We start from the raw sequence: 24,140 nt of genomic DNA on the forward strand, positions 1-24,140 counted from the left end.
CTTTTAGAGAAAAATTTAAAAAGCACAGAAGAGTTGCAATAGTAAGAAGTAATCACAAAATTCAAGATAAGGCTGAGTCAGATAACCTTAGGGTAAAAAAAGCAAACCAAAGTGAGATTTCATCTGTCTAGAGAAAGGGTGACAAAATTAGATCCATCTGCTTGTCGCATTTGTAGATTTGTGATTAGACAGTAAAACCACAGCTCTGTGCTGATACAGATTTTTTTCTGGTACTAAACTTACAGACGTGCTGAGGTTACCATTTGCAGAATCAGTGAAACTTTTCTTCATAGCTTAGTATCTGAATTTAAGTAAGATATATTCCTAAAGAGGAACCAATCTTTTAGCTGTTCTTAACTTAGAACATACACATTTCTCATATTAAAATTCCCTTCAATCTGTTAGGCTACATAAAAAATCATGCACCTTTCAGTTATCAAATATTGCTGTTGCTACAGTTTTAATTCGTTCTCTGTATTCCATGCTTCAAAAATCTATCTTTAGAATATTTGATTTCTTGGGTATTCCTCAAATTTGTCCTAGTTCTCTGCTCATGTCTAGCAGTCCACAATACCCAAGACCTGGCCAAAAGTATGTGAGACCCAAAGCACTTCATGGGAAAACTTCAAATCAGGATTCCAGCTCTTAGGACTGGGTGTGCAAGGATGGATGTTTTAAATGCAAAGTGGTGAAACATGCAGATTTTCAGCAACAAATTGCTTGTTCAGTGCTGTAGGAGAATGTTTTTAATGAGCGAAGTAGTGCCATTTTATTCCTGAGGAGCTGGCTAAATTAACTTAGTCAAAATGCCTCACTCAGTCAGCTATTCTGTTCCAGCATAAAACTAGCTGAGTGGTTGATGGTGGTAATTGCAGTAAGCCTCAAATGAGAAGAGGGTGCATTCATCTTGCCTGTACTACCCACCAGTGACAACTCCCCCATCACCGTAGCCTTCAGTTTCATGTCCCTTGCCTGCTAGCCCTGGGGCACAGCCTGCTGCTGGCCCAGTGCAGCCAAGTGCTGTTCAAACAGAAGTGCCATGGCTTTGTATGGTATTGGGAATATTTATCTACTGCAGCAGTGTTGGCTGTTTAACAGCAAATAAATAACGTAATAAATTCTATCCTAGAAACCTGCCATTGACTGCATGTCAGAAGATGGCTACAAGCTGGATAAAGTACGAGGTGAAATTGAATTTCATAATGTAACGTTCCATTATCCCTCCAGACCAGACGTAAAGGTAATTATTCATCATCCATCCATAATTGTGTGAACACAATTACTGTAAACAATCAAAATATCCCGGTTCTGCCAGCAATTTCTAGATTTTCAGTAGACTTTGTTTTCCAGAAGCCCAGACCCTCTGTTTAAAAGTAGACTAAATAATTCTGACATATCCATTGCCATACATATTCCTTGCTGCTGAACATAAACCCATAGTAATTTCAGACAAATTCACCTGCATACAGCTTCTCTTACAATCAATTATATACTTGTATCAACATGTGCTAGGATAGGACACAAAGTAATAAGCTGACCAGTGCAAGGAGATTTTATAAAACTCTTCCATTACCCTGGGGATGCTCCATGTGACCCATTAAAATGCTAGGAAAAGGTACAGGAGCATTGGCTGTATACCCCATTATTTCTCTACTACTGTGTTTGAATTGACAAATTCTCCTTGGAAAAGCAAATTATTGGACAAGCAAATGATGTTATTACTTCTAAAGACAGGCACATATGAAGTATCAGATTTTTCTACATAATTTCACAGTTACATTCTTAATATTTATGTTTTAACAGCCATTCAGAATACATGTACAGTGTTCTTTAAAGGGGATTTATTGCCAAGTTCTCCAATGGTATTAACTTGACTAGTTCTCAGTGGTGAGCAACAGGAACAAAGAAAGATCAAAATCTGCCTGCCTGTCATGGAAAACAGTGCTCTGCATTTATAAACTGTTCAAACAATGTAAAAATATTTGGCGTTCTTTTTCCTCTTCATAATATTTTTCTGAATTTTGTAAAATTGCTTTGAATCTCCATTTTAAGATACAGAATATACCCACTTGGTTGTATGACTGTGAGAGAATTAGAATGGATAGATTCTGTTTCTTTTTCTTTTCTCTCCAGATTTTGGATAACCTTAATATGGTCATTAAAGCAGGGGAGACAACAGCTTTTGTTGGAGCTAGTGGAGCTGGAAAAAGTACAACAATACAGCTCATCCAGCGTTTCTATGACCCCACTGATGGCATGGTGAGTGTACCAGTCTAGGTTTCTCTAGCCTTAGGGACTTGAAAGAATGACATGGTTTATTCTCCAAGGTGGGAAGGAAGACTCCTAACTTTCTTTTCTTTTTTTTTTTTTTTAAATGAGCATAATATCCTCTTGTGCATTTCAGGGGACTGCCAGTCTTATAAAAAATAATTATGTGAAAGAGAAAAACCGTTAGGAGACAATAAAAATTCAGTGCTAAATCTGAGTAAAAACTATACCTATAGGTACGATAATTCAGGAGTGACAAATCATTTTCCATTCTGGAAAACACAGTATTGAACATTTAATCATTATCCCATAACATTGCTTTAATATATGCAATTACCATTTAGTAATGGATTGGCTAAGAATATAAATTAGATCTATTAACAGGCTCATCCCATTTATGTGTTCCTAGCTGGCACAAATCACATACATGATGACCTGTATTTGAATGTATAAAAGACAAAGAACCAATTTATTGTAAACATATAATCATAATTTTGATTATTACTTTCCACCTGGTTTTATTTCTGAGGCCAAGCAAAAAGAGGTACTGGGAAATGAAATCAAAGAGCACAACTCCTAGGCCCAAGAACTAGCATATACTACTACCACTGCATTGCATTCTTTTATGTATGAAAGCCGTTTTTTACACTGGTCATGGAAACACAGCATCACAGGCCCTTCATTTCCATTGTGTCTTTCTTTGTCTCTGAACTGGAGGGGATAATGTCCCTGACTTTTTTTCCTTTTTTTTTGGCCATGTTTAATTGGCTTCTGTAGATTACCTTGGATGGCCATGACATTCGTTCCCTTAATATCCAGTGGCTACGCTCACAGATTGGTATTGTTGAACAAGAGCCAGTGCTGTTTGCTACCACGATTGCAGAGAACATTCGGTATGGTCGGGATGAGGCTACCATGGAAGACATAATCAAAGCAGCCAAACAGGCCAATGCTTACAATTTCATCATGGAATTGCCGCAGGTATGCTGTGCCTTGTAAAATATTTGGCAGAATTTGATGGAAAAATAGAGAATCCTTTTGTCCCTCCCCCATGCAGCCATTTGTGCTCAGGTGGAAGGGCAGAAGATTAATATAGATAGTAGGCAGCAACCTTTCCTTTGACTAGAGTTAATTAGGTCTTACTATGTGTATGTCACCAAGTTAAAAAACAAAAAAACAACACAAAATGAGAAAAATTAGTTCCTCAGGAATCATATGCACAACATTCAATATCATGGTAATAATCATAGCATGACTTTAAAATATGTATTTTTCATGCTATTGAGATCTGTTTCTGCTCAGGCCAAAAGCAATTTAGAGCCCAGACTCTGACTAGCCAGCATATGGTTTTGAGCAGTCTGCACTGATCCTCACAACCTCAGCTTCTTGTACGAGCTCTGTAAGTTAGCTGGAGGTACCCTCTTCCCTGGTTCCTTCCCTTACGATGACAGGGCTTTGATCAGTCCTATGGTATCCTCCTTACAAAGCCCATATTTGATAGTACTGGGCTGTTTACTTTCCTAGAATGTGACTTTGCCAAGTAGCTTCTGAAAGGGACATGTTACAACAGTGAACCTGATTGACAGGATTCTAGTACCATTAACTAATGTTAGTATGTACTTTTTATCCTCCATCTATGCATTTCCAGGCTTCCAGAAAACTATTCATAGAACGACTGTGTAAAGGCCCCTGTTTATTTCCTGGAAATGGAGGAATAAACAAGATTTGGCTCTAGGTGAATATAATAATCCTGGCTCTTGAGATGCTAGGCTTTATGTGTTTGTTTAATTCTCTGCCTGAACCTGATGCCACCAGAGTATGATGTCCATGAATCACAGACTCAGTGTTCATGAGTCACAGGCCATGAGCAGACAAGTCCAGTTCTGTGGAAAGTTTGCTGGTGAGCCATCTGATGGAGAGTGGGCGCGTGTTTCCTCTCCATTTCAGCTTTTGCTGATGTAGACTTTTTGAGCCAAACCAGAACATTTCACCTTTTTATCAGTACATACTTTTGACTTGGGGTTGGAACCCCAGTTCAGGCAAAATGACGTTCATTATGAAGGAAGTTATTTCATCAGCTCTTCTTTGAATCTGGTGCACTAACAATGTTGTTGTCTTTCAAAGACGATAATTTTTTAAGTCTACTCCCAGGACAAATCTGAGAGACATTTTACCAATGTCTTCACCAGAAGCTTAACAGACCCTTTTGTTATCTGTTTAATTTTCATTTTTTTCCTTCACACAGCAATTTGACACTCATGTTGGAGAGGGTGGAAGCCAGATGAGTGGAGGTCAAAAACAGAGGATAGCTATTGCTCGAGCTCTTGTGCGAAACCCCAAAATCCTGCTACTGGATATGGCTACGTCAGCACTTGATAATGAAAGTGAAGCTACTGTCCAAGAAGCACTTCATAAGGTTTGCTATAGCGTAGCATAAACCAGACTTAAAAGGGCAGAAATTATTTTTAATGCACTCTGCAGAGGGTGCTGCTGAATTGCAACAAAACAGTGAGAAGCTTTTCTTAATAGCTGTTTCATATGCACAAGTAGAACCTTAGTATTATTGACAGAAAATAATTTTTAATTACATTGGGACATTAACAGGAATCTATTGCTCCCTTTGCTCAGAAACAGATGCTCATCTATGGGCTAAGGGTGGAGTTCAAGTCAAAGTCAGCTGAAACCACGAGAAAGACTCCTATTGATTTGACCAAACTTTAGATTACATAGTGCTGGTTCCAAGCATTTCTGTTTGCTGTCCTGGGAATGAGGCTGTTGTTGTTCCCTGTCAGGCTCGCCTTGGCCGCACAGCAATCTCAATAGCTCACCGCCTGTCAGCCATCAAAGCTGCCGATGTCATTGTTGGGTTTGAGCATGGAAGGGCTGTGGAGAGAGGAAATCACGAGGAACTCTTGAAGAGGAAAGGGGTTTATTTCATGTTGGTGACCTTGCAAAGCAAAGGAGACACAGCACTTAATAGAGAAGCAACAGAAAGTAAGCATTTTGTTTTCTTTTATAAAATGACATAAAATTCCACAGAATGCAGATTTTTTTTTTTTTAAATGAGGGCTAGTTGCTTCTTTTTTTCCCTTCCACCTTTAAGGCTGAATTTTAGCATTCATAGAAATAATACATTAATAGCCCTGGCCAAAGTGTTTTTGCTGCATATGCACTGAATGACCTTCCTAATATAGATCTGCCCTGAAACATTAATCCTGACCTGCAATACCCGTCATTTTATAGCTCCATTTAGTGCTGACAGTCCAGTCCTGCTGCATTTGAAATGCAAGCAAATCACAGAATATGCTGAAACCACCCTACTTGTTTCACTAGAGGCAGATTTGAATCAAAGCTTCTGGAAATGGAGGTCTAATAGAATGATCTGTTGTATTTTTGTGAAGCATCATACCTCGGATATGATTATCTTAAAAGAAGAGCAACTACAGTGCTAAAATAGGGAAACAGCCTTTAGCAGTCACATCCCAAGTGAGAAGATCCTTAGGTTAATGTTGTTAACTTCATCAGGTCGAATACAAATATAAAACTTGTGGTACGTGTAGGCTGAGTAGCAAGGTTGTATTACATTCCTTGCCTTCTACAAAGTATTCCAGTTATGACTTGGAGAAACTGCACTTTTTTGCAGAGCCAAGTGGACTTATGTTGCATTCAATTTTAGCACAAACTGAAGAGCTCTATATACTATATTTTACAGCAGCAGAAAATAATGTGGTTGAGCCAAATCTTGAGAAAGTCCAGTCATTCAGCAGAGGAAGCTATTGGGCCAGTTTGCGGTGAGTCTTAAAAATGATTATAAATCTCAATATGTTTCCAGATCTCTATTCTTTGTCCCACTATTCCAAAATCCCAATAATGCTAATGAATCACTTCTCTGTATGTTGCATAAAAGAGGGTGGAAGGCCTGCAAGCATTTTACTAAGACAGAAATCACTTGGAAAGAAATAGCTTGGGTAATGTATTACTGATTGAAGGCCCATGGATAAATAGCAAGACTCTTAATTTTACTCCCCTTTCTATCCATAGTACCTTCTCTCCAATTCTGGCCCTACTGTGTTAATGTTCCATCTTTAATATTACTACCTTACAGCCATATATTTGTGTTACCTAATGCACTTTCAGTCCAGTCACTTGAAAAATGACTTGCTGTGCAATTACTCGAGAAATCAATGCAATGTACAAGGACATTTTTATTATGGCTTCTACTTGATGAAAGTTAAAGCATTTTACAAGCCAGACTGTCTTGTAGCTAGATGCTTATTATTTCTTTCAGGCAAGCCCATGTCAGGCATATGCAAGTGAATACATGTCTCCTACATTACAGGGTTATGTTTTGTCAGGGATAGAGGTGGATTGTTTCAGCATCCTGTTTTGCTGGACTGAATTACTTGATAGTGATAATGGTGAATTGACTTGGTGTCTTAATGGCTTGTGCAAATATAGTAGGATACACCACAATTTTGCTTAACAAATACACAGCGCAGGGTACATACAAGACAACATCTGAGCAGTGGGGGTGGAATATGATTTTGAAAAGTATTTGTCCCTATTGTGGGATATTTTCTTCTCAAGAAGTTGAGAGATCATAGAAAAAGAAATAAAAAAAATCCGTGGGATTCCTATGATTTGCTTCAATGAATCCTGATTTAGTTGATATGAAAACTGCACCTGCTTTGCAAGCAATTATTGTGTTACTGACCTGTGAAGAACTGACCATTTCTGTCATCTTTACAGAGCTTCACTTCGGCAGCGCTCCAGATCTCAGCTCTCTAACGTGGTCCCTGACCCTCCATTATCCATTGCAAGAGATCATGCAGAGTCTATGTATCTTATGCCTTCTTATGAAGAAAATGATGGACAAGCAAAAAAGGTCAGGTCCAGCAGTTTGTTATTAAATTTTCAACCAAACAGGTTATATTACTTGGTAATGATAACCTGTAAGTATGTGCCTCTGTTATAGGAGTTGTTGGCAGATATGTCTTCTTGGATTGATCCTTTCCTCTACTTAAACAAAACCACAGCTTCAGTTCTTATTCTCTGTGTAAAACCTAGGCTGCATTTTGATGGCTGTTATGCTTATTGGTCCATATAAAATTTCTAGCAAAGCATGACCTGTTGTTAAATTGATATATGTTGTAGATTAAGTTGAAAAAGACATATTCATAAAAGCTGAATTAACTGACAAAAAGCAAAACGCTCAGTCTGTGAAACGTAATAGCCACTCAGTGATACAAATGACACTGCTTCTTGTTCAATAAAGAGTAAATTCACTTTCGTCTCAAAATCATCTGGAGACTTGAGTAGAGACCCTCACTGCAGCCTAACCCAGAGTCCTTTCACTGACAGTGTCCTTGTGTAATCAACTAGCATAGAAAATAAAGACGGCATGCCTTAAAATTATGCAGAATATGTAGGAATATACACAGTGGGTTTCCAAAGTGCTTATGAAGCTCCCTGCGCCAATTTGCATGCCTACAGTTGTTCAGTGCAGAGAGCAGCTGTTAGAAGTCACTGTTCTTGCTATTGCTAAGCCTATTCTGTGGATAAATAGAGGGCTTTAGTGCTGTCACTCTGGCACTAGCTCAGAAGGAAGAGAAAATACAGGATGCTTCCACCCATTCGTCCTTGCACATTTCCAGCAGATAGGTCTTCACAGTGTCTGTTTTGTCTGGGCATTTCCAGCCATATGAACTGAGGGAGATGAGCAGGGCTCAGCACACTGAGTGTTACAAAAATTCTGCACAAATCAAACTGCAGGGTAAGTTATAATTTGCTGATGAATATTCTGCTCTTACTGGGAATAATTATGGGAATTTAGCATATAGTCTGAGGATGTTTCACAGAAGGGAAGCATAATTAGCATGTATAAAGCCTGAATCCAGCTATCACTCTGAGACCTCCCTTGTTTTAATTATATAGCAAACCTGTTAATTTGGTGCAGAGTCTCATCAGTGTTCACCCACAATACTTTAAAATAATATTTAAGAAGATTCCATGAGTGACACAAAAAGCCACTTGTGAGGAAGAAGTTTAAGTTTTGGCACTGGGTATTGCATCACACCGCACCTGGAGCCAGCAAAAAGAGAGCAGCCTGAGTTTCAGTGGCAGAAAATCTTAAAACTGGTCGTAATTAACCTCTTAAGTTGGAATCAGTAGAGCTGCACAAGGCATGAATCGCCCTCTTTTTCTCTAGGGACAGTAAAGGTAGTCATTTATGTAACCGTCTTGTGACTCCCTAGCCCTACAAAAGAGCTCCAGACAGCAGCCAAGACACATCACTGCCCCTTCTTGTACAAAGCTAGAGCAGCTGTTTGGGCACTAGATGGCCATTTAATAGATTATGCTATTTTATCTCACTGTCAAAGGGAGAACATCACTGGGGGAATACACTTGCTTCATAAATCCAACCTGTTTTTTTAGGAATCTGTTGTTGTGGAGGAAGATGTCAAGCCTGTACCATTTACCAGAATTTTGAAATACAATGCCTCTGAATGGCCATACATGATGCTTGGATCTCTGGCAGCAGCTGTGAATGGAGCAGTCAGTCCACTCTATGCTTTGTTATTCAGTCAAATTCTTGGGGTATGTTATGCTAACATTTTAAGGTGTATTTTAGCTCTGAAGCAGAGGGGAGTGAATGCATGATGCAGAACTTGACATGTTTTGGGCAAATCTTTAGATCTTGTCAAGTAAATGGGGTTAGCCTTCTTGCCTGTAAACAATTATTTAGTAGAGATATTTATATCACTGTCATCACACTACCATTTGAGCTCTTTGAAGGGGTAGGCTCATTAGCATTTGTCATGTGTTCTTCATTATCTCTTTTGTTCACTTTCCAGGAACTGTTAGGAGTGGGTTTCTATACTTGCATACAGTTTATTTTAGATGAGACAAGGTGTACCTCATGTGCAGGTACAGTGGAGAGAAAGACATGCAGAGGTCATTCCCAGCAGAATTTTAGTCTACAGTCTTGGCCAAGCCTTTGAGAAAGCTTTGGATCAGATCCAAAAAATACTTCACTTTTTTGTTCATATATTTCAGGCAGCTCCTTGCTGCCTGCTCCCTGCAGAATGCCCAGGGAGAGGTAGATAATTTTAACAGGGTTCATAGCTGCCAGCAAAAAGTATACTTGCATCAACAAGTTTGGAAGACAAGCAGGAAATAGGAATATGCTTTAAATCTTGGCATTCACTAAAGGATGCATTACCATCAAAATCCACAGCCTCGCTTGAAACTTTTCAAGAGTTCAACCATGACTGTATTTTCCTTCAAAAACTAGCCGTAATAGAAAGAGGATGCTTCCCCTTTTGTAAAACAGCTTTTTGGGGAAACATTTGCCAAGTTAGTGGGAAACTGGAAGGCTGCCTGAAGAAATTCAGTGCTGCTCTAACTAATGCCTAGGAAAGCATCCTAAATTTTCAAGAATTAGGAGGATAGAGAAAACCCCTCTGTTGATGCTGTTTCTCATTGGGTAAAGTAATGACACATTCACTGGGAAGAAAATGGGAATGCCACTATTGTTTTGTGGTTTGGGTACCCACCCAAGATAGGATAAAACTTGTGTTGTGATTCCCACTTACTTGTTTAGGTCATGGTAGGTACATATGCATGCAAAGAATATATGACTTAAAGGGCAGACACTCTTCTAGAAACTGGAGGCCCAAAACCATTCAGGCAGGAAAGTGTGAATGTATGAATGCCCCAGCATCTGCACTACTGTTGTGGTTTAGCTCCAGTCGGCAATCAAGTACCACATAGCCACTCGCTCACCCTCCCCCCCCCCCGGTGTGAGGGAAAAGTAAGAAAAGGGAAAAGGCAAAAGTAAGAAAACTCGTGGGTTGAGATAAGAACAGTTTAATAATTGGAACAAAATAATAATAATAATAATAATAATAATAATAATAATAATAAAAATTGTAATGAGAAGGAAAACAACAAGAGAGGGAGAGAGGAACAAAACCCAGGGGAAAAAAACCCCAGTGATACAACCGCTCACCACCTGCCGACCGATGCCCATCCAGTCCCCGAGCAGCAATCGCTGCCCCCACGGCCGACTCCCCCAGTTTATATACTGAGCATGACGTCATATGGTATGGAATAGCCCTTTGGCCAGTTTGGATCAACTACCTTGGCTGTGCCCCCTCCCAGCTTCTTGTGCGCCTGGCAGAGCATGGGAAGCTGAAAAGTCCTTGACTAGTGTAAGCACTACTTAGCAACAACTAAAACATCAGTGTGTTATCAACATTATTCTCATTCTAAATCCAAAACACAGCACTATACCAGCTACTAGGAAGAAAATTAACTCTATCCCAGCTGAAACCAGGACAGCTACTGATTAGAAAAGGGTTGAGAAAATGTTCCTAATAGCAGTGCCAACAATCTATCAAAGGAAAGATTGACCTTTTGCTGTTTGTTTTTTGGGGGAGGTTGTTTTGGCTTAGATATTTCTCTCTGGGAAGTTACTCAGGACTTTGAATCACATTTACTTGCAGCTTGATGTTTGCTAGCTAAGATCCAGGGAGGGGCTGAGCAAAAGATGTTCCAGTCCCTGTTGATCCACTTAGTGGCTCCTGGCCAATGTGCTTGGCCTTTTAGCCATAGGCATGCCACCTCTAAACACTTTTTGAGTGTCTAGACCTCATGCCAACGACTGTGGCTTTCACTAGACAGCAGGTGAGACACTGCTATGCACATTCTGCAGTGAATCTAACCTTTGATTCCTTTTGAGAGAGGTTTTTGAGACACTGGGAGGTCTGGGGCCGACGTCATCCTGCAAGATACTAAATGCCTTCATTTCCAAGGATGAATTCATTCTCTTGAAGGTCTCAGTCCATCAAAGGAGAGAGGCTGCAAGAAAAAAACAAGCCATAACAAACATGAGCAAAGTCCAACATCTGTGTTTCATTATTCATAAATTTAAAACATTTCTGCCTGGTGCCAAGGCAGTCAGGCAGATGGAATATGCATCTGCTTTCTAAGCTGCCTGAGTATCTGCAATGATGTTGTGACAGACACGTGGGCTTGTACTCTGGGACCAATATGCTGGGGAAGTGAGGGGAAAAATCCCCACAGCTATGAAATGTGATAAATTTAGCAAAGTCTGCCTTGAAGGTTCTCAGAAATTAATCCCCAAAAGTGAATGAAGAACTGGATAGTACTGGATATGTCTTCTGATCAGTTCAGATCAGAAGTGTACCTTTGGAAAAAATTTCTCAGTAGTTTCTTTTCACTGTGCTTTGGTTCCCAGTGTGGAACTGTCTCAGAGTATGGGAAATGGATCCCTTCCAGTGCAACTCAACTAGAAGATGTGCTCCAACTGCTATTGGGCATGTAGCCCATGGCCCCAGATAAAAGACAGTCTGTGCTAAAACTGTTGAAACTTGTATAATCTGAACATGGACACCTCAGCAACAACTCTTTCTTTTTATAGACCTGATGCTATTGTCCATGCTACATGTTCCTGTAATCAGTATTATTTTTTTAAATCAAGAACATGGGTCAAAACCATAGCTGAGCATGTGAGGATAGCTTCAGAATGGGATAGTTCAATTTTACAGGACAGATTTGCACAGGGAAAAAGAAATCCTCTGTTTGCAATACAGAGATCTCTTCCCAACGAATATTATTCACATTTCCTTCTGTAGGACTATAAAGTGCTATTGCTCTCAGTTTAGGAAGAGTGTAAGCACGTAATTCAGCCTATTGCTTTTATGGAGCTGGGATGCTTCCTTGAATTTAGAGCTTGCAGTAGGAATCCCAGACTGACCAATAACCGGCTTCACCAGAAACCCTCACCCTCAAGGTGTCTTGCAGACATTGCAGTTCTCTCAGCCTTTATCTAGGAGCAAGGGAGAGCCTGGCCCCAGGAACTGGGAAGGCCTTTCACAACATATGTCTTGCATAAAAGAAAGTAGGGGAACCACTTTGAATGTGGGTGATATGGATAGAATATTAAAGCAAAGGCTTACAGCACTCTCCCTTTTCATGAGCATCTTTCATAAGCATGGATATGGATCCATCCTCCCCGAAATCAGGAACTGTGTTGCCTTTGACTTTCTTGAAATGAAGACTCCTACTTAATCTTGCCTACCATCTAGCCATACAGAAGCAATGAATAAAAGTTTATTTCTAACAAGCACAAATACTTACTGGGACTTACTGTAGGTCCTAGGGCAAGTGTTTATCTCTCTTTTCAAAGCTCAGTCTTGTATTTGATATTTATTTATTCAACTTGAGAGAAATATTTCAAAGAAAAGAAAAAAATGTTAAGTTCAACCTATGTATGGGGCCATTCCAGTATTTCTGGGTGACTGTGCAGAGACAGCATGCAAATCACTTGTGAAAAAGCCATCAGCATCTCTGGAGAGTAGTGTTTTTCATCCCAGTGCACAATGGTATATTTATTATGATCCATCACACACTCTGTTTATCATACTGTTTATTAGTTTTACTCATTAGAATTCCTATTCATTTCAACAGAGATTTTGCTGATGTTTTTTAACATGAAAAAGTACCACAACACTGTAATTAACATGACATACATGTTAACAAATGTTCACAATGATGAGAAGTTAGTTATTCCCCGGCTATGTTTTAGGTTAGCTATGCATGTGGCATGACCACTACTATGAAGTGCATTTTCCCATTCATGTCTAGATATTGAATACCATGATGATACAGAAAATACCATCAAAGCAATTCTAAAATCCAGAATCCTTGTAGGACACAGTTTATGCATGCACTGAGTTCACCTTGTAGCTCATTCAGTCCAAGTGTTTAACTAGTATATATTCTACAGAAAAAAAAAAAAAGCCCAAACAAAACCCAGTGGTATCTTTTCTAGATACACAAGTTACAAAGATAGATGAAATCTGCTCACAGCCTGTTCAATTCAGGATCAAACATGAATTACTGAATGTACAGTGGATTTCATTAAGGGGATAGGACCAGCAGCAGACCATTATATGTTTTGATCTTATTATGACAGATTAAAACATACCTGGTGATTTTTTTTTAAAAACAAAGATTAATCTGAGAAAGTAATATGCCTTGCTACTGATAAGACAGCATGGCATTGGAACAGCTCTTAGCTTTAAACACTAAGTGTCGTTCTGATAGTATCATTTTGGATTTTGCAGGACTTACTTTGTTGCCAACATACTGATGTACAAAGTTAAAATACTTGAAGTGGCATTCCCACTAGAGAACAGCTATTTTTTCTCAAATTCATGCTCTAATTCCTCCCTGTTACTTTGATGCATAGCTCACTTTGAACCATAAATAACTTGGGTTGACCTTTTAAGACTAGTACTTAAGTTTATTTTTGTGGAATTTTTATATTTTGCAGCTGTAATGAAAATTCCTTCTTCTCTTTCTACTGTTAAATACTTAGCTAGAAGAATTTAATCTGTTTTTGATATAAGTTGAATGCACAAGTTATTTTTTATTACATCTTACAGATAACAGGTTGAGAGATTAGACGATTTATAGTAATTTTTACCTGTGAAATCAAATTAGAATTAATTTAAGGTTAGTGGAGAAGTACAAACATGAGCTGTGGCTTATACCTGCAAGTAGCAGAAGTAGTTTAACAACTTCAGGTAGGTTAACTGACCTACATATCAACTGCTCTGACTGAGACTGAAAGGAATTGCTAAAGGATGGCTACTTAGATTTGGACCACTACTTCAGTAGCAGCCAGTAACACTGGCAGGTGTTGAAAAAGACCAGATATTAAGAACAAGAGATAAAAAGAAAATACCATGGAGACTGGAGCAGAATGGGGTGGAGGGGCTCTACTTGAAGCACTAATGCTTTTTCTCAAGTACCCAGCAGTAAGCAAATAGCTTGTGTCCACACTCCTTCAGTACAAGACAATAGGTTCCTCTTGAAGCCCACCTATAGCAATTATAGATCCATTACTGTTGTGCAAGGAGAGTCATGCTAGGGTATAATTATTTACACAGACTTCATTTTGTATGGCCCAATAAAGTTGCAATTGGAATTGGCATAGATTAGAGAGGAAGTGAGGGAGCTACTGTACTGTTGCTTTGTTGCTATGCTATTTATTTCATTGCTATTCTCTGTTTCTCACACTGGATCTTGTTTAGAGTGGGGGGATGATTGATGAATTATAACTAGGGATGGGCAACAAGTAATAGCAGCATGAGCAGGCACAGAGTATAATAAACTTGTTGTTTAACAGGAGTAAAAAGCATTATGTTGTACCCAGGCTCACCTTAGGAAAAATAAGGAATCAGGCCTTTGCAAGGGGTGAGGGCAAGCTCTGTGTTCTGGCTTTGGTTCTAGGGTAGGCTTCTGCACTTGGCAATAGGGAGTCATGAATAAACTTCACACACAGCAAAACTGACACCTCTAATATGATGTCACCCATTTTTTTCAAAGACCTTCTCCATTCTTGATGAAGAAGAACGAGGAATCCAGATCAATGGTGTCTGCCTGCTTTTTGTCTTTGTCGGAATTATTTCATTTTTCACACAGTTTCTACAGGTAATAACAGTCCAATGTGGGTAAATTTTGTTTCTGATCCCTTACTCTGTGGGTATCTCTTTCTGTACAATATTTGTATTTATTCTTACGCACCCCAGGGATACACCTTTGCCAAGTCTGGTGAGCTGCTTACAAGACGGTTAAGGAAAATTGGTTTCCAGGCTATGCTAGGGCAAGACATTGGTTGGTTTGATGACCGGAAGAACAGCCCTGGTGCTTTGACTACAAGACTTGCAACAGATGCTTCACAGGTCCAAGGGGTAAGACCTGGTAGCTTAAGAATCATTTTACTATAAGCACTGATTGAAGGCCTATTTTGGCACATTGTCACAGCAATTAGCTAGCATGCAACCAGTGAGGTCAGTGGAGATCAGTCCTTGGTCAGTCAATTAAGCTATTTCTATTTATCATAGACTGTCAATGTGGAACTATTATCACTGTATTTACCTAAAAGCACAAATAGGGTCACAATTTACTGCCCATTATTCCTGCCTGTATTACCAGAACAAGAACACAAAAATCAGTAAAATACCAACCATCAATGGAATGGGAAGGAGCATCCAGTGCAAAAGTTTAAATTTCTTTTTTCTGGAGATGAATTAGCTTTTTGCCACAATGCTGAAGTGTTTATTTCAAAAACACATCAGACTAGTATTTTAGTGACATTCATCACTAATCATGTTTTCAAGTTTTCAGCATGATATTGTGCTTGTTGTGACAGTTTTGATTTAAACTGACAGTCCACTTTAAAAAACAGTTTACAGTTCTGGCTGGTGCTCCAGCTGGGGACTCATGCAGCCAGTTTCAGTGTGACTTATTATTTGGGAAAGTGAACCACTAACTCCATGCGTTGTATTCCTTAGTGGGTGAGGGTTAAATCATGATGAGCTATAAATGTTACCTATCTGAACTGATGCTTTGGTAGAAGTGAGTCAGACGCCCTTTTACTTGGCTCCAATGCAAGCAATTTTCTAGAAATGAAGAAGGAAACATACGGATTTCTTTGTTACAAAAATTGTCCTGTTTCAGCTTGACTGAAGATGGTGGGTTATTTTTTAAAAACTATTAATGGAGGTTTTAAGAATTTAAAAGACAAATGGGAGAAGAGGTTCCCAAAATTCCTGTCAGCAGCAATTTCTACAGAATCAGAGAAACCAGCTGCAAACCTCTTCAGCCCTTACAGGCACTTACAGGGCATATTTTCATGGAAATAAACAAACTTGTAAAACACTGACTGAACCATTTAATAGCCTCCTAAGGGACATCTTTGTTCTAAGCACATGTACAGCAGTGGGGCACAGCCATTCAACCCACAGCTCCGGGGGAAAAAAACAGAGCTACTTGAGCAGCAGTGTCCTCTGCCTTTCACTGCCTGACACAGAGCTTAGCCAACTGCTGCTATAGCAGAGTGAGCTAAAGGTGAGAAGATGCATGCAAGTGTCCAGGGTCTGAAAATATCTACATCTGCACCAGGAGTAAGAAGTGGCAAGTGCGGGGGGAGTGTTAGAGCTGCAGGATCCAGGTAAGAGCAGCCCTACAGCTGCTCCTTTTGGTAGCCTCTGCAGAGCTGGGAGGTGTACCTTCCGTGGCCAGGCCCGAGGCACCCTGCCCCATTGCTGCAGGTCAGAGGAGGAGTAGATGATGAGCATTTCGTGCTGCAAGTTCACATCCTGCAAATGAATTTGACTGAAAATTATCGAGGATCTCAAATGTATATTTTTTTTCTAATACATAGCAACCTAGTTCCTATCTAGGACTGCTGTTTACTGCTACGAAAGAAAATAACTTTTGAGTAAATAAATCAAATTTATTACAAAGAATAGTGTTCTCAAAGTACATAAGGAGAAGATGAATGCATTCAATAAAGGTGATGTCAAAGGCATATTTAAAATTTTTCCTTAGTAAAGAGACAGGCAGAAATGCAACTTTAATTCATCCTTTCTCAGTGATTTACTTATCTGTTTTTTACTGACTTCTCAGTTTCTTAATGGTTTTAGCACAGCTGAGACTTTGTTGTTAATAGTTAAGTTGCAAAAGTGTTCTGTTTATTATTTAAATCTAGATGGATAAATATATGGGCTAAACAGAGTATTCGGATTCCCCAGGGAACCAATTTCAATAGTTAGATTATCTTTCTTACAGCCATTAGAAACAATTTTCGGAGTTCTCATTGGAAAGTTTGGTGGGTGAAAGGAATATTGGAGATTTGCAGTCCTTCTCTTGATACAATTAACTGGAAACAGTATATCCAAACTGACTACATTCCAATGCAGTCAGCAGCCTTTGGTGCCTTATGATATTTTAATATCATTTAGATTTTTCTAAAGTTTTATAGGAAAATTTATTTAAAGATTATTGAAGTTACTCTTGGAGTACAAGTCAATCATAATCTCTGTTTCTTTTCTTTGAAGGCAACTGGATCGCAGATAGGAATGATTGTCAATTCCTTTACCAACATTGGGGTAGCCATGATCATTGCTTTCTACTTCAGCTGGAAACTGAGTTTAGTTATACTGTGTTTCCTGCCGTTTTTGGCCTTATCTGGAGCTGTGCAGGCTAAAATGCTGACAGGATTCGCGTCTCAGGACAAGAAAGCGCTGGAAGCTACTGGACGGGTAATGTTATTTAAAAACTAATTTATATTTTCAGTCACGGGTAGTTGAAAAATCAGGCGTTTGGGACCATCAGGAATTCAAATGTAATGAAACTGGCAATGTTTTGCAAATAAGTTGTAATATTTCAGCTTGTCAAACCATTGAAACACCATTGCGAACTCCCTAGCACTGGAAGAAAAGCACTTCCAGCATGGAATGTGACTGACTTTTCAGAAGTTATTGGACCTAATTGGTAGACACAGATCTCTCAGCAGCCTGTTTCACTTTGTTGGGTTTTATTTAAATACCCATTTGTTGATGCCCTGTGATTCTGCTGTCCTCAGAAAGCAGTGACACTTGTTTACTTAGAAATCCTCACATCTGAGAATTCAGCAGTGAACCACAGGTCAGTACATGGCTTTTAGAGAGAGCAGAACTGTTCCTTCAGTGGGCCCTACTAGCTTATCAGCTTCTCCATCAACATGTGTTGCTGGATCACAGGCATAATTTTATTTTTATGTATGAATTTTAAGGGTCAAAATTCTATCAATTCTCATTTCTCAGCTAGTATATAAATCTTTTTTTTTCTTAAATTCAGATAAGCATTAACCCTTTTTCTGTTAATTTGTAACAGGAGACATAGCACTTCCTCATAATACTTTTTAAATAATTTTGCTCCCTGGTGAAAACATACCTGTGTGGGTATTAAACCAACCAGCATGGGACATGAGGAAGGAATTCCATTTCCTTGGAAAGAACGCATCCAGTGTTCAGTGACCCCTGGCTAAAGCCCTCCTCCTTGTTACTCTAACTCCAGTATCATAGTTAGCTGCACCCCATGCTCCATTGGCTGCAAGACCCTGCAAAGTGCCCCACCTCGAAGGCTGAGAATAGCTTTATGAAGTTTGCACAAGGCTGAGAATAGCTTTATGAAGTTTGCACTGGCTGAGCAGGAAGACTACCTCAGGTTACCCTGCTCAGAGTAATGCCTGAGCCTTCTGCCCCGCTTTAGGCTGCCATATTTCTAGTGTCAGAAAAAGTATGCTTTGCAGGCCCTCTCAGAGCCTCAGAGATTTTCCTTCTGCAGAGCTACTTTAGCCCATCCTAAAATGACTCTTGCAGAGCTTCAACTCCTCCCAATCCTCCTTCTTCCTATGTTAAAGTCCTGCCCACCAAACCTCTTACCCATCCCACCTTCCACCCTGCCCCATCTGAACCTTCCCTCCACCCATCTGAGCTCTCAACCAACTATCTTCAGCCTCCTCTTGACCTTAATCTGTGCAGCAAACACATGGACTGGAGCCCTTTGCCCTGTTCAGCTCTGCATCTATGGGCTGTTTCTTTCCCATTGCCCACTGCAGCTAGCTCACCGTTTTGACTTTTGAAGAAGCAAATCTTCAGCTCCCAATTCCCATTTCTGTGTGTGATTTAAAGAAGCATGTCGTGACTGGGTGCATAGAACTTACTTAAAACAATCATGTTGACTACCTACACATGCAGACTTCTGGAAATTTATTTTTTCTTTAAATGCACAAAAGGTATTATGTGAATTAATATCACTTGACTTTGGTATCACTAAACAAATGAATACCTTTATGGGCCACTGTTGAGTGCTGTTAGAACAATCTTCAATTCCAGACAGCCAAGGAAGAATTAAGACCCGAGCAACTGCCCACATTCAGAATGGTTTAATTATTTACAAAAAGTGATAAATCAAAACACTGTTTTGACAAGGTGAGAAACTTCACTAATGAGTCAAGGCACCAGCTTTTATTCAACAGAATGACCCAGAGGCTGGGATGAAAGGGCACTCAATGTTTCAGCAGTTTTGGTGATGACTGATTGTGTCTGGTGTTATTTTCTAATTTCTTTGCCAGCACTGCATCCAAATGCTAAACACTCTGAATTCTTCCACAGTGATTCCTCATCAGCCATGCTAAACATGGAAAAGCATAGTCTGAACAATTCAATTCACAGTACCTACTTACCTGCTCCTTCACATTGTATGATAATGCAAGAGATTCGACTCTTAATTTTGGCCAGGAAGAAAACCCTGAAATTGGATGGAATATTTTTAATGATTTATATTCAGATTCCATCCTACGTGCTGAAAACATTCATAAACCATATACCAGACTATTGCTTCCCAAAGGAAAGCGTCACACTATGAAGCTACTATCAAAGTCCAAGCAAACTACAGCATTTAATCCAATTTCTTAATAAAATTACTTCAGATAAGTAGGGTGAAATTAGGATCAAACTGTCAATTACTTCTATAGATGAAACTGTAGTCCTGGGGACAGAAACCCAAATTCTGACTGGCAACAAAGCACAATATAAAGCCTTAAAGATCCAGAGAAGTTTCCATGGGGATTATCTCATAATTTCCTGTGTTGCATTTTTCTATGTACATAGCCAAGCATTTGCTTTACTCTTTGCCTATGTACAAGGTCAAAATCCTGGAAATTGTGTCACTGATGTTAGAGGAATCAAGGTGTCACCCTCCATTTATATGTTCCATCTCATCAGGCTTTTTGGACATAAACAAGAGAAAGAGGGAGGGTGAGCAAGTGAGGAAACGTAGTACATTCAAGTGATTTTAATTTATGAAACTGAAGTTGGGTATAGCATCCCTTCTAACTCTTTCTCTGACTATTGCTGTAAGTAAAACAAACAAAATAATTGAAATAAACATATTTAATTAATAAATTCATGCAATCAAGGAAATAACCGTGTTCCTAAAACCATTTTTGCTTTTGTGGATGTCCCATTTATTCACATTACGTGAAATAAGTCACAAGTGAGAACACGTGCCCAATTTCCTAAGTATGCTTACAGTAAGTTAGCTCTAGTGGAGCAGACAGCATTACTATTGAGGATGTTAGTAGATAATTGCTTGTAGGAAAGCTTCTCTTCAGGTTGGCTTATATTTGGGCCAGTCTGTATCATATCTGAATCAATTTATATATGGCATTAGTGCCCTGTGTTCATGAAAGAATCATGCATTTGTGAAAGAGCATACTCTACTTTTCCAAGTAAAAAAAGTAAAAATTAGGAGCCTTTACCCATATTCTTTTTTTTTTTTTCTCCTCCAGATTTCCAGTGAAGCCCTCTCTAATATCAGGACTGTAGCTGGGATAGGGAAAGAGAAAATGTTTATCAACAATTTTGAGAAGCACCTGGATATGCCCTATAGAGCTGCAATCAAAAAAGCACATGTTTACGGACTCTGCTTTGGCTTTGCTCAGAGCATAGTGTTCATTGCCAACGCTGTCTCTTACAGATACGGAGGGTTTCTAGTTGACACTGAAGGACTCCATTACAGCTTTGTGTTCAGGTGAGAGCCTGCCTGGAGCCAGAAACAGGCTCCTCTCCAGAAGCGCTGGTCTCAGTGTAGTGTGCAGTTTCCTGATGGCTTCCCAAGAATGACCGTGTCCCCCTTCCCTGCAGGGTGATCTCTGCTGTTGTGACCAGTGGAACTGCTTTGGGAAGAGCTTCTTCCTATACCCCAAACTATGCCAAAGCCAAAACATCTGCTGCACGCTTTTTTCAACTGGTTGATCGGCTTCCTAAAATCAGTGTTTACAGTGAAAAAGGGGAAAAATGGGTAAGAGCGGAGACGAGTAATTTGTGATGTCATTCATCTCAAGCTAAGCATTGAAGTTGCACTAACGATTTATAAGTCAATGCGGATCACTGCTTTACAAGAAGGTTATGCTGACTGTATAATTGTTACTTGTCTTTGCTCTTTTGGAAGCAGCGAGCTCTGTACTAGACAGCAAGAGTAATACAGTGCGGCTATTAGGAATTTGTCAGTGTAAAACTCCCGTCAGTCGGAACAGGACCAATTTGGATGACTCACAGAATAGCATGCTTTTTCCTTCTGCTCTACAGTTCACACAGAAACCTGACTATCGCTAGCTTATAATGGAGGCTTTTTTCCATTCACATCAAAATGTTGGGGGTGTTCATGAGGAGGCGAATCATCTTTGAGTCAGACAAAATGAAAATGCTCAGGTTTTGGTGAACTGAAAAGTCAGACCCAGAAAATTCAAATGATAGTTTATTTTCCTTTTAACTTATTTTTTCTGAATTAAATGAAAATGAAATAATTGTTATGAACTAAATACATTAAGTATTTTGCTTCAAACCATGAAAATAAAGTATCTTGATTCCCTTCAGAGTTTTGTAAAAGAGTTTTCAAAGAGTTCTGGGAAAACTGACCTGAATTCATCTATTGTTTTAACGTTACGAAGTTCAATTGATTTTATTTTTTTTACCAATCCAGCTTTTTGCACAAATGTATTTGGACTATCACCAAATTTACACTTACACAGTGTCTGTATTGAAATAAAAAAACTTACCCATTTGCAAGGCAATCCTATTTCCAATTGGGTGCCTCTGATCAGTGCGGTATGGGGAAGTATAAGCAGAGCAATAGTGTTGTGGCTAATGGCTTCATCTCTAGAACAGCTACTCCAGTACGGTTTTTATCTCTCTTTCTGGGCTAATTTCACAAGCACTAATGTTGTATTTTAAGTAAGAGATGCAAGAATGGAATTTGAGGAAGAATTACTTTGTACTTTACAACTCTGTTTTGAGCTCGAGCTCATTGTAGCATCTTTCTCATTTTTTTCACCAGGATGATTTCAAGGGAAGCATTGAATTTCTTAACTGTAAATTCACATACCCTTCTCGGCCTGATATTCAGGTCCTGAAAGGACTCTCTGTAGCTGTTAAGCCTGGACAGACTTTGGCATTTGTTGGAAGTAGCGGTTGTGGTAAGAGCACCAGTGTCCAGCTTCTGGAGCGTTTCTATGACCCTGAGAAAGGAAGTGTGGTAAGCAAAGAAAACATGGTTTGTGTGCTGTTGTTTTCAGCAGTGCTGCAAGGACTCTTCTGAATGTGTCCTACTGTGCAGCCTAGCAGTGGTGGCACGTACATATGCAGCTTGGGGCTTCAGCTCCTTCTTGAGCAAATGTGGTCTGTTCAGACAATTCCCAAGTATCCTCTCAGACGTATTCAGGCAAGATCAGAACACTACAAGCCTCAGGTGTATCCTCGTGCATTACATAGGCCATAGACATTCACCTTGGTAGCTCCTGTATGAAACATATAATGTGTGGTATACATTGTGGGAGCACAAGCAAAAATCAAGTCTGAACAGAGCAACAAAGAGTCTGGAACATCCCTAAACATATAGGTTCAACATGCAGCTTCTTTGCAGGTTGAATTTGTCTAGATTTAACTTCCAGTTATTCAGTTACTGGTAGCCTAAAAAGCTTCTATAGCTTTTCCTCATGTAAATACTCAACCGTCTAGTTTGATTTCTCTTCCTTTGGAAAAAAATAAGTGTGGTGATAGTGGCATAGTGATCATCTAACCTTAAGCAATTAAATAGTTCACTTGGACTTAAGTTTAAGGTCTAGCATTTGGCTGGATCACAGACGTACCCAGAAAATACACATCATGCACAAAGGAGTAAAATATAAGCAGATTCTTCAAATCACTTTAAATCAGTTGTGTTTGCATTTTAGTAATACGGCTAAATAATTTAGTTTTGCTATAAACTATTTGCGTTTTGCAGGCTATTGTTTTGGAATGATGTTTCAAGTTTTCTCCTGTTTCCTGGTAGTTAATAGATGGACACGACACCAAGAAAATAAATGTACAATTTCTTAGATCAAAAATTGGAATAGTGTCCCAGGAGCCTGTGCTATTTGACTGCAGCATTGCTGATAATATCAAATATGGCAGTAATACCAAAGAGGCGATGATGGAAAAAGTCATAGAAGCGGCCCAGAAGGCTCAGCTGCATGATTTTGTCATGTCACTGCCTGAGGTAAGTACCCGTGAGGCCTTGGCTGTGGAACTACAGGTAGGCTGCTCGGTGTTCATTGCAGCGGAAGTTGCTCCAAACCAAGTTAAAGTTACCACACACGTATACCTTTTATTTACTTGTACAGCTGTAATAGTAGGAGCAAAGAGGGTGTCATGACCGTTCGTTATGTTCCTGAGAGTTTGGGCGTGAGTTGCTACTGGATTTTTACACAGTAGGACAATATTTGTAAAACTGAAACCAGCAGTTACAACTCTGAACTAGGAGAAAAGGGAAGATTTTTCAAAGTCATGGACAAGAAAGAAGCAGCACAGTTCAGCATCAAAGCGTTACACTGAGTCAGGAAATATAAAACCTGTTCCCAACTGTGGGAGAGTTGTCTTGTGACTAGGGCATGATACTTAGACAAAAACATTTGAAGCTGGCTGCTTACATGTACTTAAGTATTTAAATGCACTGAAATAATATAAATCTAAATCAGAAGAACATAAAAGGTCTGGATACAATTTAGGCACCCAAACACCACACTTGTCCAGAAAGCCCTTAATTCACTTTTAGCCTCTTCTCCAGAATCAGGGGGGATGGGAGGGTGGGATTTAGAATCACAGAATGATTTAGGTTGGAAAAGACCTTTAAGATCATCAGGTCCAACCATTAACCTAGCACTGCCAAGTCCACCACTAAACCATGTCCCTAAGCAACACATCTACTTGTCTTTAAAAACCTCCAGGGATGGGGACTCAACCACTTCCCTGGGCAGCCTGTTCCAATGCTTGACAACCCTTTCGGTGAAGTAAAATTTCCTAATATCCAGTCTAAACCTCCCCTGGCGCAACTTGAGGCCATTTCCTCTCGTCCTATCATTTGTTACCTGGGAGAAGAGACCGACCCCCACCTCTCTACAGCCTCCTTTC

The 24,140-nt window shown here is 39.5% G+C and overlaps 1 protein-coding gene across 3 annotated transcripts in view; it reads left to right on the plus strand.

The window, feature by feature from the left end:
- ABCB11 (ATP binding cassette subfamily B member 11) overlaps nt 1–24,140 on the plus strand; it is a 46,215-nt gene that overhangs the window by 19,512 nt on the left and 2,563 nt on the right. Inside the window, exons 11-25 of one of the 3 annotated variants that reach the window (XM_075512014.1) lie at nt 1,130–1,240; nt 2,134–2,259; nt 3,046–3,249; nt 4,514–4,684; nt 5,061–5,273; nt 6,016–6,059; nt 7,018–7,144; nt 8,704–8,865; nt 14,689–14,793; nt 14,892–15,053; nt 17,205–17,408; nt 20,483–20,724; nt 20,838–20,994; nt 22,030–22,227; nt 23,023–23,229. In XM_075512014.1, the coding sequence (XP_075368129.1) occupies nt 1,130–1,240; nt 2,134–2,259; nt 3,046–3,249; nt 4,514–4,684; nt 5,061–5,273; nt 6,016–6,059; nt 7,018–7,144; nt 8,704–8,865; nt 14,689–14,793; nt 14,892–15,053; nt 17,205–17,408; nt 20,483–20,724; nt 20,838–20,994; nt 22,030–22,227; nt 23,023–23,229 (2,433 nt within the window). Of the gene's footprint in view, nt 1–1,129; nt 1,241–2,133; nt 2,260–3,045; nt 3,250–4,513; nt 4,685–5,060; nt 5,274–5,980; nt 6,060–7,017; nt 7,154–8,703; nt 8,866–14,688; nt 14,794–14,891; nt 15,054–17,204; nt 17,409–20,482; nt 20,725–20,837; nt 20,995–22,029; nt 22,228–23,022; nt 23,230–24,140 lie in introns of all 3 variants that reach the window. The other 2 variants (XM_075512013.1, XM_075512012.1) reach the window with 2 other exon arrangements.

This window comes from Mycteria americana, chromosome 9 (assembly GCF_035582795.1).
Source record: "Mycteria americana isolate JAX WOST 10 ecotype Jacksonville Zoo and Gardens chromosome 9, USCA_MyAme_1.0, whole genome shotgun sequence".
Lineage (NCBI taxonomy): Eukaryota > Metazoa > Chordata > Aves > Ciconiiformes > Ciconiidae > Mycteria > Mycteria americana.